This window comes from Ascidiella aspersa, chromosome 7, assembly GCF_963924565.1.
Source record: "Ascidiella aspersa chromosome 7, kaAscAspe10.2, whole genome shotgun sequence".
NCBI classification, from domain to species: domain Eukaryota; kingdom Metazoa; phylum Chordata; class Ascidiacea; order Phlebobranchia; family Ascidiidae; genus Ascidiella; species Ascidiella aspersa.
The window spans coordinates 19,567,342-19,584,582 of record NC_139453.1 but is presented as its reverse complement, the minus strand read 5'-3'; the positions used below and the strand labels follow the sequence as shown (position 1 = coordinate 19,584,582).

Below are 17,241 nucleotides of genomic sequence, written 5' to 3'. Positions count from 1 at the left end.
TCTGGAATTAAAGCACCTGCCGTTTCACACTAGAGCAGCTGCCGTTTAGTAAATATGCATTTTTTTATTTTTTTCATTTTGAAGTAACTCTTGAGCGCCACCAAGAATCTGCTTCTCAAAGAGAGGATTGTGGAAAAAATGCCCAGATTCCATGACAACTGTTAGTATAATAGTGATGACCAAGCTTACCAAAACATTAACAGATTAACGATACCTTCGTAGTTTACGTAAATATGTAGGCCTACGCTTAATCTCCTCCGATTACATCAGAGGTCTTGTTTGTGGGACGCTTTCTGTCGTCCAAATCAGTGATTCCAACACTCTTAATGTAATTGACCCATTACCGTTAAAAGGTGCTAAACTATTAAAGCAGAGGTTCTCAACAAGGTGGAGATTGTAAAGTTGCAAGAGGGTTTTTCAAGCAATTGTAGTGTCAAAGTTCTTTGAAGAAAACAATATTTCGTGGAAATCCATAGTAGGGGTATGTAGCCTACAGATGGAGCCCCTGCAATGCTTGGTTTGCAATCTGGCTTCGTTAAACGGGCAAAAGAAAAAAACATTTATTGTCCGTATTCATTGTATAATTCATCGTGAAGCCTAAGCATCCAGAACTCTGCCACCTACAATGAAAGATGTCCTCGACTTAGCTATCGAGCTAGTCAATTTTATAAAAGCAGTAGGTCTAGCTCTTAACAACCGTCTTTCTAGGCTTTTGTGTAAGGACATGCAATCTGATAATGAAGCCCTGTTTTCCATAGTTCGTTGGTTATCTAAAGTTAAAATGCTAAAAATAATTGAATTACAACATCACGAAAGAAGGCCAAAAAATTTGGCCAAGTTTATTGCAAAAGATTTCCAAGTAGCCCTTGCTTAGATGCTTACCTTGTGGACATATTCGAAGCAGCGAATACGCTCATCCTCGCTTTAAGGAAAAAAAACATCAACATTATTAAGCATCATGACCGCATTCGAGTTTTTATAGAAAAGTTTGACCTTCGAAAAAGTCAATTCAACAAGAAAATCTAGCAAGTTTCAGTAGGCCTAACCTGGATTTTACTATCACAGATGGCAGCATTAACTATGAGTTGAAGAAATAAAAACAAATCACCTCCATGTCTTGAAAGCAGAATTTATCAATATAGACGAAAAGCGAGAGACCTGGAAGTTTATCGTGAACCCATTGCAATGCGAAGTAGTAGAAATTTTCGAAGAAGGACAAGAGGAGTTTCTTTAGTTGAAGTTTAACTCTACAGCCAGAAAATACTTCATAGAACAAGAACTGGAGACGTTCTGGGACAATTACCAACCTGTTTACCCTTTAATCTCAACTCGGGCTCTTAGAATTTTAACCATATTTGGATCAACGTATCTTTTTGGAGCTGCATTTTCTGCTCTCGTTGCCACTAAGACCAAGTATAGGAACACACTATAAGAGCGAAGGAGACTTAAGTTGTGCGCTCTTTAAGTTTAAACCAGGGTGTCGAACCGTTTGACTTTTTCGTTTCAGCTCCGGTTCGACCATCTTTATATCAAAACCGGTTCATAGCGTTACTGTTCGGATACAATATGAGTTCCGTTAAATCAAAAAATGTGGGTCAAATAATGTAGAGAATAATCTTTGAGTTGTAAGTCATATTATCTATTATGTGACGTATTAAAAAAACAGCAACTCATTATTGAAATATCGGAAAAATAAAAAATCAACGTTTTATTTAATCAATACTAATATTTTTTTTATAAAATTTCGAACATGGCATAACTGGACTGTGAAATACAAGTCGTGATGCTATGCTGGAGTAAACCGCTTTTATGACAGGTTCGGGTTCGGTTATGGTTCAGGTTCTTTCAAAATATGCGCTTCAGTTCCGGTTCGGTTCGTTAAAGTGTTACAAAAAAACGGTTCAGGTTCGGTTACGATTCGGAAAAAAATTGACACAAAACCGGTTCATCAAGTTCCGTTTCGGTACCGGTTCGACTCCCTGGTTTAAACCACGCATTAAAAAATTAGTTGCTAGAAAGCAGTTTGAAGTATCTTATTAAAGTGTATTCAATCAAACGACACAAAAACGTTGCTTTTTGTATTATAGTTATAAAATATGGGAGGGGTAGAAGGGCGCGAGACCCAAAACATTTACAAAATGGGGGCGTGACAGAAAATTCCGTATCATTTCCTTATGACCTAGCAAAAAAGCGTAACATTAAAACATGTAACTTAAATAGGCCTCAGTTGCCAGTCGAATTGTCGCGAGAATTCAACATAGAACTACTGTAAATGTAACCTGACTGTTTACGACGAAGTAAGAAGTCAAATAATTCTCGCAAAAAATGACTTTAATAAGTTTAATTTTTTGACACAATGTTGATAGGACAACGGTTCGCAAACTACCAAAAAATGTATTTATCTAGGTTATCTTGACTAAATTTACACTGCAGAAAAGAATACCTCCTTTTATTAGCCATTATCCTGGGAACATACATTGAGACGTGTTAAGTAACAATTAATACGCAAGCAACCAACCCTTCACTAGATCAACTCTGCGCTATAGTGACGTAACAAATACATTCACATTTACCGCAAGGACATAAAAATGTACATCAGGTACGACTCTTCATCACATTTGAAAAACCACCCGATCCGTCAGAAATCAGTGCAGTTCTAAGCAAAAAGGTCTACGACAATCAGTGCATTCAAAGGATCAAAAAGTCCGACTTTTAGACTTTGAGGTCTTGGACAATGCACTAATTTGCATTAACAAATGTGCATAAGAAGATTAAGTTTAACAATACTTGACCCAATCAAACCCAAACGCTAACCAGTGCCCTAACCCAAATAATGTGCGATAATTTAATAATTATAACGCTTCAGGCCCCAATACCTCAATTTGTGACGTAATAATCTTAAATACAATGGACGAGAAACCATCCGAGTTTGGGCTTTTTTCCCCAGCATTTAAAGAATTATTAAAATAACGCACATTATTTGGGTTAGTATAATAGGGTGTATCTTTATAGAATCGAAAACCATCGGCGGCAGGTTTTAGCCAGTCGATCACTGCTCCGCTGACGCGTATATTAACAAGTAAAACTCATAGTTAAAAACATGAGTAAAAACAGGATCAGACGTTTTGTTTAAAGGAAAATATATTTCGCCAAAGTGGCATCATCAGTTCCTGTAAGAGTACAAATAAATAAAATCAGAGCGCAGCCATCAACAAACCAATAAAAGTAAACAATAAAATATTAAAACATTATAATAGACTAAAAACGCAATGAAAAGCACTACAGCCTCGCAGGCAACACGACTGGGATAAATGAGTAGGCGACGCCAATAAGTGGAGGAAGGGGAAAAAAATAGTCGCCTACTCATTTATCCCAGTCGTGTTGCCTGCGAGGCTGTAGTGCTTTTCATTGCGTTTTTAGTCTATTATAATGTTTTAATATTTTATTGTTTACTTTTATTGGTTTGTTGATGGCTGCGCTCTGATTTTATTTATTTGTACTCTTACAGGAACTGATGATGCCACTTTGGCGAAATATATTTTCCTTTAAACAAAACGTCTGATCCTGTTTTTACTCATGTTTTTAACTATGAGTTTTACTTGTTATTTGGGTTAGGATTCGGGTTAGCGTTAGGGTTTAGGTGGGTCAAGTGTTATTAATCCTATCTCACATTTTTTGTTATCTTTTCTGAACTTTTAATGAATATTTTTAATTTATCTTCGCCGGGAGTTTACCTAAAGGTCCAAATCAGTGCATTGCCAGGACCTCAAGGTCTAAAAGTCTAGACTTTTCTGCCATTGGATGCCCTGATTGTCGTAGACCTTTTTGCTTAGAAATGCACTGATTTCTAACGGATCGGGTGGAAAAACAGACTAGTTACAATAAGAAGCTAATATCCGTATAATTTGTGGAAGATGTTTGTTGGACCGCGGAGTATATATCATAACGCTGACTTTTTTATGTAATGTAATTTTGTAATGTAATTCATTTAAAAGGTTCAATAACATTTTTTTAACACCAAATCGAGCCCGCGATCGTCAGGTTTACAGTTATCCGGCCGTCTATAAAAAAGTTTGGTGATCTCTAAATTAGAAAAATCGCACAGAACATGCTCTGATGCACATCCATTTGCTTTTTAAAAAAATTATGCACACGGTCCATTTTTTGTGCACACGCAAATCATATTTTTTAATAGTTTGCCGATTTCTGAGAAACAAACACTATATTTAATCTTAAAAACATTCTTGTTTAAACGTTCATAACTTAATGCCGCAAAGGCAACTTTTATTAAACGGCTACCGTACGTAACGGCTTTTAAAGCCCTTAATATTTAAGCCTACTACAAAAACATGAACAGCGGGGACAGCAGCCAGCAAAGGAAATTACATTCGTAATAGCCCAGATACTGATAATTGAAATATATCACAGTCACACCACATGCTATGGGTGGGAGTCGGTTGTTGGTAAAGATAAAGGATTGGTAAGTGTTTTCAGTGTTGGGCCGCGTAAGGTAACATAAATTTACTGTAATCCTTTTTCGAGGTCTAGGCTTTTTGTTATTTTAAAAAAAGTGTATAAATATAATTCACACATGGTTGCGTCCTTATATGGCGTAGAAATATAAATTATCCTTTAAACTTATTTTTAAACGAAGCCAACAATATAATATAGGTAATTCAGTTTATCTGGATTACTTTTTTTTCCTAATTTTTATTATGAGATATAAGATGACGAATGTAAGACTTTGTTAAGCACAGAGCATGACTAAGTGTTACGTGATAACACCATGAATGAACAGTTTTAATTTTGATTTTCGATATTTAAAAAAAAAATGCGAAGACCATAGGGTAACCTTGTCTGAAGAGGTCAGGGACTAGAAAAAGCAAATTCCATTATTGGTCATGGAAGCCATTTATCGTTTTTAACTACCCTGGATTCATTGTCCATTGAATATTTAACGATGTGTGTGAAACCGCTGATAGCAATTAATAATTGACTAAACACAAAGAAAGTTTTATGAACACCCATATGTGTGCCCACAGTGTTTGCGCCAGGAACATAAACGGCACACACAGCCAGGCGAGTCCGTTTGTTGAACGTGCATGAGCATGCACTGGTGCACAACTATCTCAATTTTTCACTAAAGCTTGCACACGGCCCTTCAATTTGCACACGTGCTTAACCAAACATTCTTTTACACTTCAATCCGTACTCTCTTGTTAAGGATTGATAAGAATGAAAATTTCTGGCTGGTTTAAAAGAAAATTTCTACTTTGTTTAGAGCACAAGGCATAGTCGTATAACCATGGCAATGGCATGCTGTTCTTGTTGTGCCTTTGGAAGTAAATTTGGAAATGAGCCTCGTTTAATTTGTATGTTATTTTTAACAACGGGATTCTTTATTGCCGAAATTGTTGTTGGGTAAGCCAATACAGTATATACTTGTGGTTAAATATATTAAGACTATTTATAATTTTAACGAAACGTTCTTGATATGTAAGATATCTTAACGTAGTGTTGGATAATTCACCTAAGTGATTATTTTGGCGGCTTGAAAATCAGGAAAGGGTTTATTTGCTCCGGAATATAATGAGGTATAGGCCTAATCTTGATATATTAAAAAAATAAGAATTTTACGCTTGCAAAAATGTCAAGATAAAAATACTAGTAAAAAATCCTATATAATGATAAAGCAGCGCACATAACAGCGACTAGAAAAGCCCAAATTAGCATAAATAGATCAAGGTTATTCCTAAAACTGCTTAACCAACTAAATACTTGTGCGAATCACCATTTAAACTAGAACAGTGGTTCGCAACCTTTTTAGTTTACGGATTGGTAAAATTTGAAAACAAGTTTTGCGGACCAGTGGACCTTCAAAAATCAAAACTAACCCAAAATATAATTACGACAAAAGTATGCAGCTTAAAAGCAAAGAATGTAAACTTCAATTTAATGAGCAATTTGCTGCTGTCTTATTGATATCATATTTGCTATACGTGGTTCTATTGAAGTTTTTCACGTACAACTGGTCTTTAAGTTTGAGACTTGGTTGTAGCCTATGTATTTAAACAGTTATGGGCACAACACTTGCATCATTGTGACGTACTATAAAGTCCAAAAAGTGGCACGCGAGATGATTTTTCAGGGCACGCCAAATGATTCGGCAGTGTTCGTATCACAAATTGGCGTCTTAACTGTTGTATTTAACATTATTTTTTGTGGGCCTTAAACTTGGCGTTTACGACTAATCGTTCGTATTATGTCACAATGCCCTAAAATTAGCGGGATGTTTACTGCGTTAAAGCAGGTCAATCTACATTAAAAGTAAGCACGTGTGTTTTTGTGCGACTGCGAAACCAAGCTAAAAGCGAAACTGATAGTTAACACTTAGGGGTCGGCAAAATAGCGGGCACAGTATTGTGTTCGTGACAGTTCGTTTCTATAGTATCTTTACAGAATTAAACTTATGGATTTAGTGTAAAATACCAAACTGTAAATGGTTAGGGTGGAATAGCATATGGTGGCATATTTTTCATGACCCCCATGAGTGGATTGGTGAATACCCGTCTTATTTTAGTTACGTAAAAGGGTGAAATATTGGCTGTAGAGTCTGAGCCGGACTCGGGACTCGATGAAATCGCACATTTGGCCGGAGTCGGACTCGCGTTGTTTCTAACCGACTCCGTAGCCGTGGTTGCCAGTGCAAAACCAAACAGAAAAATATATATAGAAGGGCGTATCTTTATGGAATCCAAAACCATTGGCAGCAGGTTTCTGCTTGTCGATCACTGTTCCGCTGACGCGTATATAAATAATAAAACTCGAAGTTTAAAAACCAGAGTAAAACAGAATCAGACATTTTTTTAAAAAGGAATATATATTGCGCCTATACTGGCATCGTCAGTTCCTATAAGTAAAGCAAAACTAGTAAAACTTTTAGTAAAACAAGTAAAACTTTTACTTTACTTATAGGAACTGACGATGCCAGTATAGGCGCAATATATATTCCTTTTTAAAAAACTGTCTGATCCTGTTTTACTCTGGTTTTTAAACTTTGAGTTTTATTATTTACAAACAGAAAAATGTTCGGCACGCGAGTTGTGGATATTTTAAAATTATTCATAAACCTTCACACTGTATACCAAAGGTTGCCGACCCCTGGGCTACACCACAATGCTGCAAATTACGGAAGTGGCGCCAGAATAGGGTTCACCCCCTTATCACTAACTCCCCTAATAACTTCAACCCTAACCTAATTTTGTATCTCACCCCTAAGGCCTAACAGGGGCAAACAAATCCGGTGCCAAAACAGCGGCTCCCCTACGGCAAATTAAGACGCCAAAAAGTCGACAACAAAGCGGCCGATCACAGATAGTTGTCGCTAAATTTCCCCCACAGATTTAAACATAATACTTGGACTAGTTAGTCTTATACCCGATAAATGTCTGATAAACACATAAATGTTTACCAAGAGATCTAGCCCGTCTGAAGCTGCTTTTTGACCAACGATTATGGCTTACGTATCAGTAGTATACCGGGGGGCATCGCAGACTAACCGAATCCGGCCATACCGGGATCGTCGCTCTACCAAATGAGCTACCCAGGCTTAGAAGTGGAGCGAGTCGAAAAACAGCCAAGGCCCCCAACGCTACAGCTCAGATCAGCCCCTGCAACAAAGCAACAATATGTAAAGCTAAATTGCCAAATTATTCTACAGTTTAAGACAAACTTAATAAAGCCAAATGCGTATATTAATGTCTACGATGGAATAAATCCTAAATCTTCATAATAAGACCTAGTTGATCTAAATTCTAAATACACCGAAAACCGAAGAAATAGTTTTGCCAGATTAGGCGCCGGCTGTCTGGCATCGGCCGTGTCGGTATTGATGTTTGGCCGCGGCTGTTTTACCATGCTGGGAGGTTTGCCCTTGTTTGGGGCTAGAGGCAATAGTAGGTTCGTAACTTAGGGTCCTGATGCAAGTTCTACTATGGGGCCCCCATATTTTTCAATTAAATTACTTTTTTCACCTCATAAAATAATGTTTCTGATATTACCAATGTGTCAGCAAAATGCAAATAATATTTTTAGCGGCTTTAATAATAACGAATAAAAATGTCGGGACTATCAACTGATATGGAACGAACTATTAAAATGGAAGTACGGTATTTCACTTGCAACTAGTTTAGGGGTTCTTAAACGTTTAAGGCCGTGTCCCTCTTGACTCAATTTAACTCTTGCCCGCTTTTTCGAATGTTATGTTTCGGAGCCACAAAGCCCTAGTTCTTACACCGCTACTTTTATTGTAGCCTAGAATATGCACTATACGAGTATACGTGCGTTGTGTTAATATCAATAAAACATCGCTTACTGAAATATGGCGCTTGAATATTGAACTGTAAAATTATGCAAAATATGTTTGTTATCTGTGGCTTTCTTTAGCCAAACATTGGTTTGGCAATGTAATCATGTAAATCAGCATCTATAACACATTAAGTTGTTTGTTATGTCACAATTATGAACTGTTTTAGAAAAGTTGCAGACGAAATAATTTGTACAAATTACATAAATCATTAGGTGATATATTTAGGTAAAAAAACGTCCAATATGGGGAGTTCGTCTTTAATATTTTTAGTCCCACGAGCAACATAGCACGACAAATTTAAGTTCACTTGTAATGAAATTTACTTTTTTATGTTATCTTTATCTCCGCCTTAGTACCCCGGGTCCCGAGCATTGACTACGATAAATCCTGTTTTAGTATTCCTGGGCGTTTAAAGAAACGTGAAGTCATAAAGCAACCCCTTTTTTTAAAACTGCAGTTCTCGGGCGAACCAGTGTTCTAATGTGCAACAAAATGGCGATTCTTAGGATATCAGTTTATACGACACAACATATACACATAACGTACACGGTCCGTTCTGGCTCAAATGAATTACGTTTATATGGTAAAATGTGGCAAAAACATAGTTTGGGAGATATGAACTAACGCCCCTTACCCCTGGTTCAGCATATGCACCGGTAGCCTATAGTAAGTGTTGTTTCACATTCGGGACACTGTAGTCTGTAACTGAATATAAAATACTGGGTTAAAGTTTTTTTTATCACTGAGGATTAAATGATTGGAATAAAATAATATATGTCGGTCACAGTAAAATGTATTTTTTTAAAAGTAGGCTATATTCGTGTTTTCAAAACCTAATACTAATCTATATTAGGAAAGTTTTTTTTCTCGGTGACTCCTTAGTGCCCCTCACTTTAAGAAACCCTGTACTAGTTAAAGGTGTCTTGCTTTCGACTAATAAGCGACTGTATATAATTTTTCTGAAAATCTAAATTTAAAGGTGTATTAGTTTTTTGGCGAATACAGTGCCAAACGCTCTCTTAGAGTAAGGTAACTTTTAATATTTGTTTTGTTTGTTAGGTTAGACCAGTGGTTCTCAACCGGGGTGCCGCGGCGCCCTGGTGTGCCATTTCTAATGCTCAAGGGTGCCGATAGGTATTTGAGAATTTTCAAGAATCCGATTTTTGCTTAATTGGTAAGCTTCTTGATAAAAGTATTTGTGTCACGGTTAGAGACCATTATATCAAATGCCATTTTCACATGTTTTAAGTTGATTGTGTTGTTCGAGTTCCATTTATAGTGACATTCAAGTAAAATGCTCAACAAAAATTCCAGTCGGGGTGCTGTAAATCTATTTAATATTTTTGAGAGGTGCCGTAAAAGGCGTAAGCCATACAAGCCACTGGGATATAGAATTCTGATTATTGTCATCATTGAATCCAGCAACAACAAAGGAGCAATATTATTATTTTTTGCTACGTTTACAAGGCTCCCTCTAAAACTGTGGTTCTTAACCTGTGGGTAATTACCCACATGTGGGTAATTTCATGACAGCAGGTGGGTAATAAGCTGAACCAGAATATTTAGAATTGTAGATGTAACAAACAATGTCACACCTGTAAGGGTTAAATTTGCTTTATTACTTCACAAGCACAGTGATATTTTATCCTCTTTAGAATTGTTTCGTCATAGTGATCATTTTTGTCGCTGGTTTTACGTATTTTATTTGTTTGTGACAGAATAGTAAGATTTTTCTTGTACCCGCTAGCCTAACTATTTTTTCATAATCAGTTTAGTTACAGCTGTTTTATAACAAAGCTTGTGAGCTGCGTTGTTGTTAGCGTATATTTTTGAAGGTATTCTTAGCGAAGTTTCTAAGTGTACATTTAGAGTTACTGTTGCGACGAGCGAGCTATATTTCGATAAATAACGCTGTTTTTTTTATATTTTTAGTATGGCGAATTACCAGATTGGAAACTTTGGATATTGCGCGGGGGAGATTTTTTGCAGCTGAAAAAATGCGCGGCTGAAAATAAAATTTCGACTTGAACTTGCGCGGCTGAAACTAAACCATCAGGCTACCGAAAGTTGTAAATTGCGAATTTATATTAAACTTACAGCGTTCATAGAATACTTGAATCACTGCGCAATTTTTGGTTGGTGTGCGGGCGCAGTGCGCAGGTAAATATTTAAAAAGTTGGATAGTATAGCATTTAATATGCAATATTACTCGAAATTGCCTAATTTGACGTCACTAAACACGTGACCGTTGTCCACTGATGCGTGACCAAATCGCCGAACTGTGCGTTTTTAGCGTTTCGCAAGTGATTCTATATGATGCATTATATTATATACGTCTTATAAACTAGCGTTAAAAAATGTTATGCAACTTCAGTATGCGGCCCGCCAATCTTTTTTGTGCTTGTTAAGTTTCATACAGAAGTTGGCGCGGCTGAAGTTTTGCGCGTTTGCTCGAGTCAGATTTGCGCGGCTGAACACATTTTCTATAAAATTCGCGGTTGTGACCGCGGCTGAAAGTGCTACTGCGCGGGGATAAATCCCCCGCGCAGGCCAAACTTTCCAACCTGGTGGCGAAATAGCAAAATAAATAAAATTAGATTTGGGATAATAAAACTTTGATCTGGACAGAAATGGGTAATAAGGGAAAGAAGGTTAAGAACCCCTGCTTAAAAGTCTAAACCAGTAGTTCTCAACCGGGGTGCCGCAGCACTCTAGGCCCTAGGGTGCAATTTTTAACGAAAAAAAAATATTTAAATTTTGCTCTATTGATAGGCTTCGTGATACAATTTTTTATGTAAGATAAAATTGCCAAAAATTAAAAAAATTTTTAATCCTTGTTGCACAGTTAATGTGCTGTTTTAATCTCGTTTATTCAAAAAAATTGCCAAAAATTAAAAATTTTCTTAATCCTTGTTGCACAGTTAATGGGCTGTTTTAATCTCGTTTATTCTAAATGTTACAGTTAACCACTAAGCAAAAATACGAGCATGGGTGCCGCGAACTATTTATCACTTATGTAGGGTGCCACAAGCCAACAAAGATTGCGAACCACTAGTTTAAAAAACCAATGGAATTCAAACTGCTAAAAATTTCTGTATTACAACACTACACTGCCTAAATGTTTAACCAAGATCAATCAGTATGTTAAACATAAGTAAATGCAAGCCTTGGTAAACAAGGATTTGCACAGCGAAAGCCAATTTTATTGCTGGCGCAACGACCACTAGCATATAATGACTAGAAGCGACTTCGTGTAGGTTAGCCGACAAGTTTTCCGATCACTGCGAAACGCACTGCAAACAAATCTCATTATATAAAATTTCTATTTACCAAACGTGAAGCCACGCGGTGAGAAAATATAAAAATTGTAATTATTTTAAACTAGACTTTCTCTTTAAAATGTACGCTTAACTTTCACTTTGAATATTACTCCTTGCAGCTGATTGAATCATCATATTTCGTTTATTTCACAGGTAGTTATTTAACATAAAGCGTCAGTAGGTCCAGTTGCATTTTTAAACCAAGTTTATGAGGTATAGTATAACTCTTGTATATAGTACCGGTATTGAAACTGGTTAACCTCGGCAACGCCTGGTATGGTATTTAGTATGGTATAATTCATAATTATAAACATTAAGAAAGTGATATGTCCCGGGCTGTGGCAATTACTTCTTACAAACAAGACAGCCTTTATTTTCTCAAAATGTATGCTACAGAGTATATAAAGATTAAAATATTTAGGGAAACCAAGATCAGGGTATAAAAGCTCTCCCGCGATGTAGGCCCAACAATATATTACTATTGCTCAATATAACTTGAATCATGTTAATGTAAGATAATATATACATTTTTTTTGCTGACTAACAATCATAATTAAATCATTCATTTGTGAAATGGTTTTATATCATAATATAATCTGTTAAACTTATTATATCTTCATCGTTATTATCAAATTTCCATAGTTTCGTACGAAACGTTTTTAACTTTGTTTCCTTTCATATTTTAGGTACGTTACGAATTCGGTCGCCCTGGTAGCTGATAGCTTTCACATGTTATCCGATGCAATCAGTCTAGTGGTGGCCCTGGTGGCCGTAATCTATTCCACTAAAACCAGCGAGTTCAACACTTACGGCTGGGTGCGGGCCGAAGTCTTGGGTGCTTTAGCGAATGCTATTTTTCTACTTGCCCTTTGCCTTAACATTTTAATCGAAGCGATACAAAGGTAAAATCATATAGGCAGATACAAATTGGCTAACATTACGGTTTAATTACACCTTATATTAGCAATTATTACTTGTTTTAATTGTAGGCTAATGATTCCAATTTTTTTTCATTGTAAGTTTTTATACGGAATTGCAGAACAATTATTTGCATGTTTTAACTGCGATAACTAATAACGCAAAAATCAGGTCAATCCCAAGGCTTAAACTATGTTTTTTTGTCAACTTCACTAAAAACGCAAAAATATTCACGTTTTAGCACGTTTGAAAAAAGAAAATATATGCTGTCAAAAGAAGCGATGTACAATATGGTAGATGGTGCGATGTGTGAAATTATATATTTTTGAATGGCAATGGATATTATTATGCGAACAACTTGGGACTCATTTTAATACAACACGTAATTATGACATAATAAACATCTTTAATGTGATATAAATGACGGTTTACATAATTTCATTGCTACGAAAACTTAGATAAAAGAAAACCGCAGAACATATTTTAAACAATGTTATTTTTTTATAATTATAAAGTAGTGGTGAAAGCACTTAAGTTTCGTGGCTACGAAACATATTAGTTCAAGACGGGGTGCAAGTTTCGATGAATTCGTGTCAAGGGCGGCGCGGCCCAAAAGGTTTAGCGAACCCTGCCAGGCTAATGATTCTAAAAAATAGGACAATTGTATTTTGTATAATTGAAAATGAATGTACGGCGTCACGTTGCTTGTTACTTTTTTACCAGGTTGGTCGACATCGAGGAAATCAGTCAACCTTTACTGGTTCTTGGTGTCGGTAGCGCGGGTCTCGTAATAAATGTTATCGGACTGTTTATCTTTCACCAACACGCTCACGGACATGATCACAGTCATGGGCCAGGTCATCACGAACAAGACAATGAACGTAAATTTTCTAATGATACGTACAGGACGGCGGAATGTTCCTCTTTATCAAAAGGTAAAAATTGCTTTGAACTAATGTGTGGTAAACAATACAAGAACGGCAAAAGAACTTGTTTACCATAGGCTCTTTTAAATAGCTTTCGATTCCTGTCATTCTTATGGACGTAAAAAGTATGCTTTATTTTTTTAGGGTAAGCAACGTTTGAGTAGTAGCTACAGAACCTTTAAATATCCCGCTTGTCGTTTTTACAAACCTAAAAGTATTGGGTATGACAAACCATCGCCATGTTAAACACTATCGCTCCGCTTGGGCTTCCACTGGACCAACAGGGGACGTGGCGTTGTTTTGCAAAATGTGCGCAAAAATATGCACACCAAAATGTGCAAAAAAGGCGCGAACTTTTTTTTTAAATGTGCGCACATTTTTAACTGCTTTTAAAAATGTTCGCGTATTACTAGTTAGTGTTACAGTTGGAGTTTGGAGAAGAAGTCTGAGTCAGAGTTGGACGAAGAGTTAAACGAATAGTTGTTGGAAGAGCTGGAGGAAGAGTTGGTGAAAGAGTTAAAATTGAAGGAGTCAAAGAAAGAATTGGAGTCTGAGTCAGAGTTGGAGGAAGAGTTGGATAAAGAGTTGATGGAAAAATTTAAGGAATAGTTTCAAGAAGAGTTGGAAGAACATTAGGGGAAGAAGTAAGACGAAGTGTCCGAGAAAAAAAGTCGGAAACAGAGTTGTGGGAAGAGTTAGCGAAGAAGAGTCAGGGACAAAAAGTTGAATAGTTAGCGGACAAGAGTTAAAGGAGAAGAGGTAGAGTGGAATATTAGGAGAAGATTTGGAAAAGAAAAGTTAGGAAGGTAGAGTTATTGGAGAAAAGTTAGGGATGTAGAGTTAAATCAAATTGTGCGCATAGTGGGCAAAAATGCTCGCACCCCCCTTCTCCACTGAACGCAACTTTACTTTACATTACCCTGGGATTACTGGCTACTGCGCTATATCTATTTCGTTATTGTGCACTAAACGAAAGTTGCGATGAAATATATGTGTGCATATTTAGGATGTTTTAGGGTAGGAATTTAAGCATTTTAAAGAAAGAGTTTTTCGCTTGTTTTAAATTTTTATCCTTAAAGAAAATAACAATTGTTTTGCTAAAATATGGTTCTTTTAAAAATAGAACTGTGAGATTTTTAATACGTAGCTAAAATTTTAAAACATGTATTACACAGAAACCGAAACAGTAAAGCTCCAAGGTACCTCCGGTTCGCAGATGAACATGCGAGGCGTATTTTTACATGTTCTCGGCGACGCTCTGGGCTCCGTGGTTGTCATTGCAAGTGCTCTTATCGTTTACTTTGTAAAGGTTTGTTTTGAGCTAAAGTTTAATTGACTGTTGGCAAAACATAGATGGTCGATTTAAATTTTATGTGATGTTTGATTCGGTTGGATACAAGGAAAATACAAGGACAAATTACACTGAAAAAGATTACCCAAATTGGTCAACGGAACGTTGGCAGTGGCGTAGCCAGCCGAAAAGTTTGGGGGGGGGGGCAAAAAGTTTGAACTTTTTTGTTTATCTTTTGTCATTGTATTAACTGCCGTAACGAACACAAATAACAATGTTAGCAAACCGTTTCGAGCAGCAACTGGCTGAGAGTTAACGCAACACTTAAAAATCATCCAAAGAGCAAAAACTGTCTTAAAGTAATAAAACTACATTAATGTATAGCAAACGTAATAACAAAAATATATTTATATATTTTTTTGGGAGCCATAGCCCCTTAGGCCCCTCCCTGGATACGCCTATGAACGTTGCACATATAACACAAATATTTGTCGGATGAGCAATTTTATATTTGATAAATTGCCTGACAGCAACAATATACCTGATAATATTATTGTGATAAAAACTACTACAAATCTTTGCAGGATGATTGGAGATATTACTGTGACCCAGTAATGAGCATTGTAATCGCGATCATCATAATCAGCACTACATTGCCGCTTTTGAAACAATCATCAAAAATTTTGCTGCAAAATCCTCCAGACAGCATCAAGCCTGGTGATGTAATTAAAAAGATAGAAAAAGTGGGTTACCTGTCAATAAACTGTTTTTTTTTTTAATCTGAAACTCTGGGAATCCCAATTTTGTTTATAAAGGGCCGAATAACTCCAATGACTGGCGGTCGCGGGCTGGGTGTGATTGGGGATCGCGGGGCTAAAACTTTCTTTTCGCCTTAGCGTGTTTGTTATAAAACGAAGGAAAGTAACGTTTATCTAAATTTATCCTGGGCTTTATCATCAAGAATTAGCTTCGTTTTGTATTAGGCGAACATTGTGATTAAAAAGTATCAAAACTCGTGTTTTAGAATAATTTGGAAATATGCCGCGGAGCGAAAGAATTAAATCGGCGGGCTGTATCTAGCTCGGGTCGGTTGGTGACCTCTGGTCTAAATAACTCTACTTTTTGGTTGACATCTTGTTCACCAATATACATGTCAAAGCTGGAAAAGTGTACTTCAATACCGCAATAGTCATTTGCATATTTCTTTTCCAAAGCCCATTTACAAGCAGGTACTTAAAACTGTGCATAATTACGTTTTATTTGCCATTAAACGAACTAAGCCCTTTAGTTCAGATTAAGTTTAATTATATAGGCTAATGAGTTTTTTATGTCACTGTTTTGGAGGTGGGGCTTTAATTGGAAACAGCGTGCTTTTTGAATCACATTTTTATTTGGCTAAGGTTGCAAACTATGGGAGGATACTGCAGAATGATTTGACGTAAAAAAGTGCACTTAAGTCACAGTTTTTAAATGACTTTTCACTTGAGTCGATTGGACAAAGGACTTGACTTTGGACTTTATGTCAATTTAAATACTTGTCAGGTTTTTTAACTTGACGGAATGAGGTCTATTTACGACGTCCACAATTGGGAACTATCGGCAGGCTAAACCGTAACGTCGGCGCACATTTCATGACTGTAGCTATTATTATATTTTATTCCACCTTTATAATTTTAAAGTGTGTGGCCCCGACTCCAAACTTGCTGTGCGCAAGCACACGATAGGACTCGGGACTCGACTGAACTCCAAACAAAACCTATGCTTACAAACACTTAATATTTTATTTCAAAATGCTCATATTCCACATCTGACAAAATGTGCAAATTCTGGCATGGGCACACCAGAAAAAAAAATGTGAGAACATTTTGACGTGTACGTTTTTGAATGTCCACATCTGCGAAACAATGTGCTCGCAATTCAAAACCAAATTGTTAGTACATTGTGCAAACAAGGGTCCACGGCCCCTGTTGTAACATAATTGCCCATGCAGTAAAGTACGTCGTGGGCCATAATAAAATTTCGGGGATGTATATGATCGGTAAATTTAGTGAGTGATACAGCAATTCCTCGGTTTATAATTTAAATACCTGTCGGTTTTTCAAGGTTGACGGAGTGAGGTCTATACACGACCTCCACATTTGGCAACTATCGGCCGGCAAAACCGTCGCGTCAGCGCACATCGTGATGCACGGGCATCACGATTTCATGACTGTAGCGAAACTACTCGGTCAGCTGTTTCACGAAATCGGAATACACTCTGTGACCTTGCAACCAGAGCTGTGTTGTTCTGGTCCGAACGCAAGCGAAATCATTCCTAAAACACAGGTCTATAACTCCCCAACACAGAACTACCTTGAGGCTGCAGACGAGGGAACAGTAATCCAGAATGTGATTCTTTCCCCTGAATTGCTTTGGTGA

At 36.9% G+C, this 17,241-nt stretch overlaps 1 protein-coding gene across 1 annotated transcript; it reads left to right on the top strand.

Moving 5' to 3' along the window:
- Positions 1-5,305: 5,305 nt before the first annotated feature.
- LOC146138183 (uncharacterized) lies at positions 5,306-17,241 on the top strand. The gene is made up of 7 exons (XM_083394530.1): positions 5,306-5,421; positions 12,375-12,590; positions 13,330-13,506; positions 13,817-13,821; positions 14,708-14,841; positions 15,408-15,566; positions 16,927-17,241. Exons 1-7 carry the CDS (start codon positions 5,306-5,308, stop codon positions 17,239-17,241), a joined length of 1,122 nt encoding a protein of 373 aa, XP_083250656.1.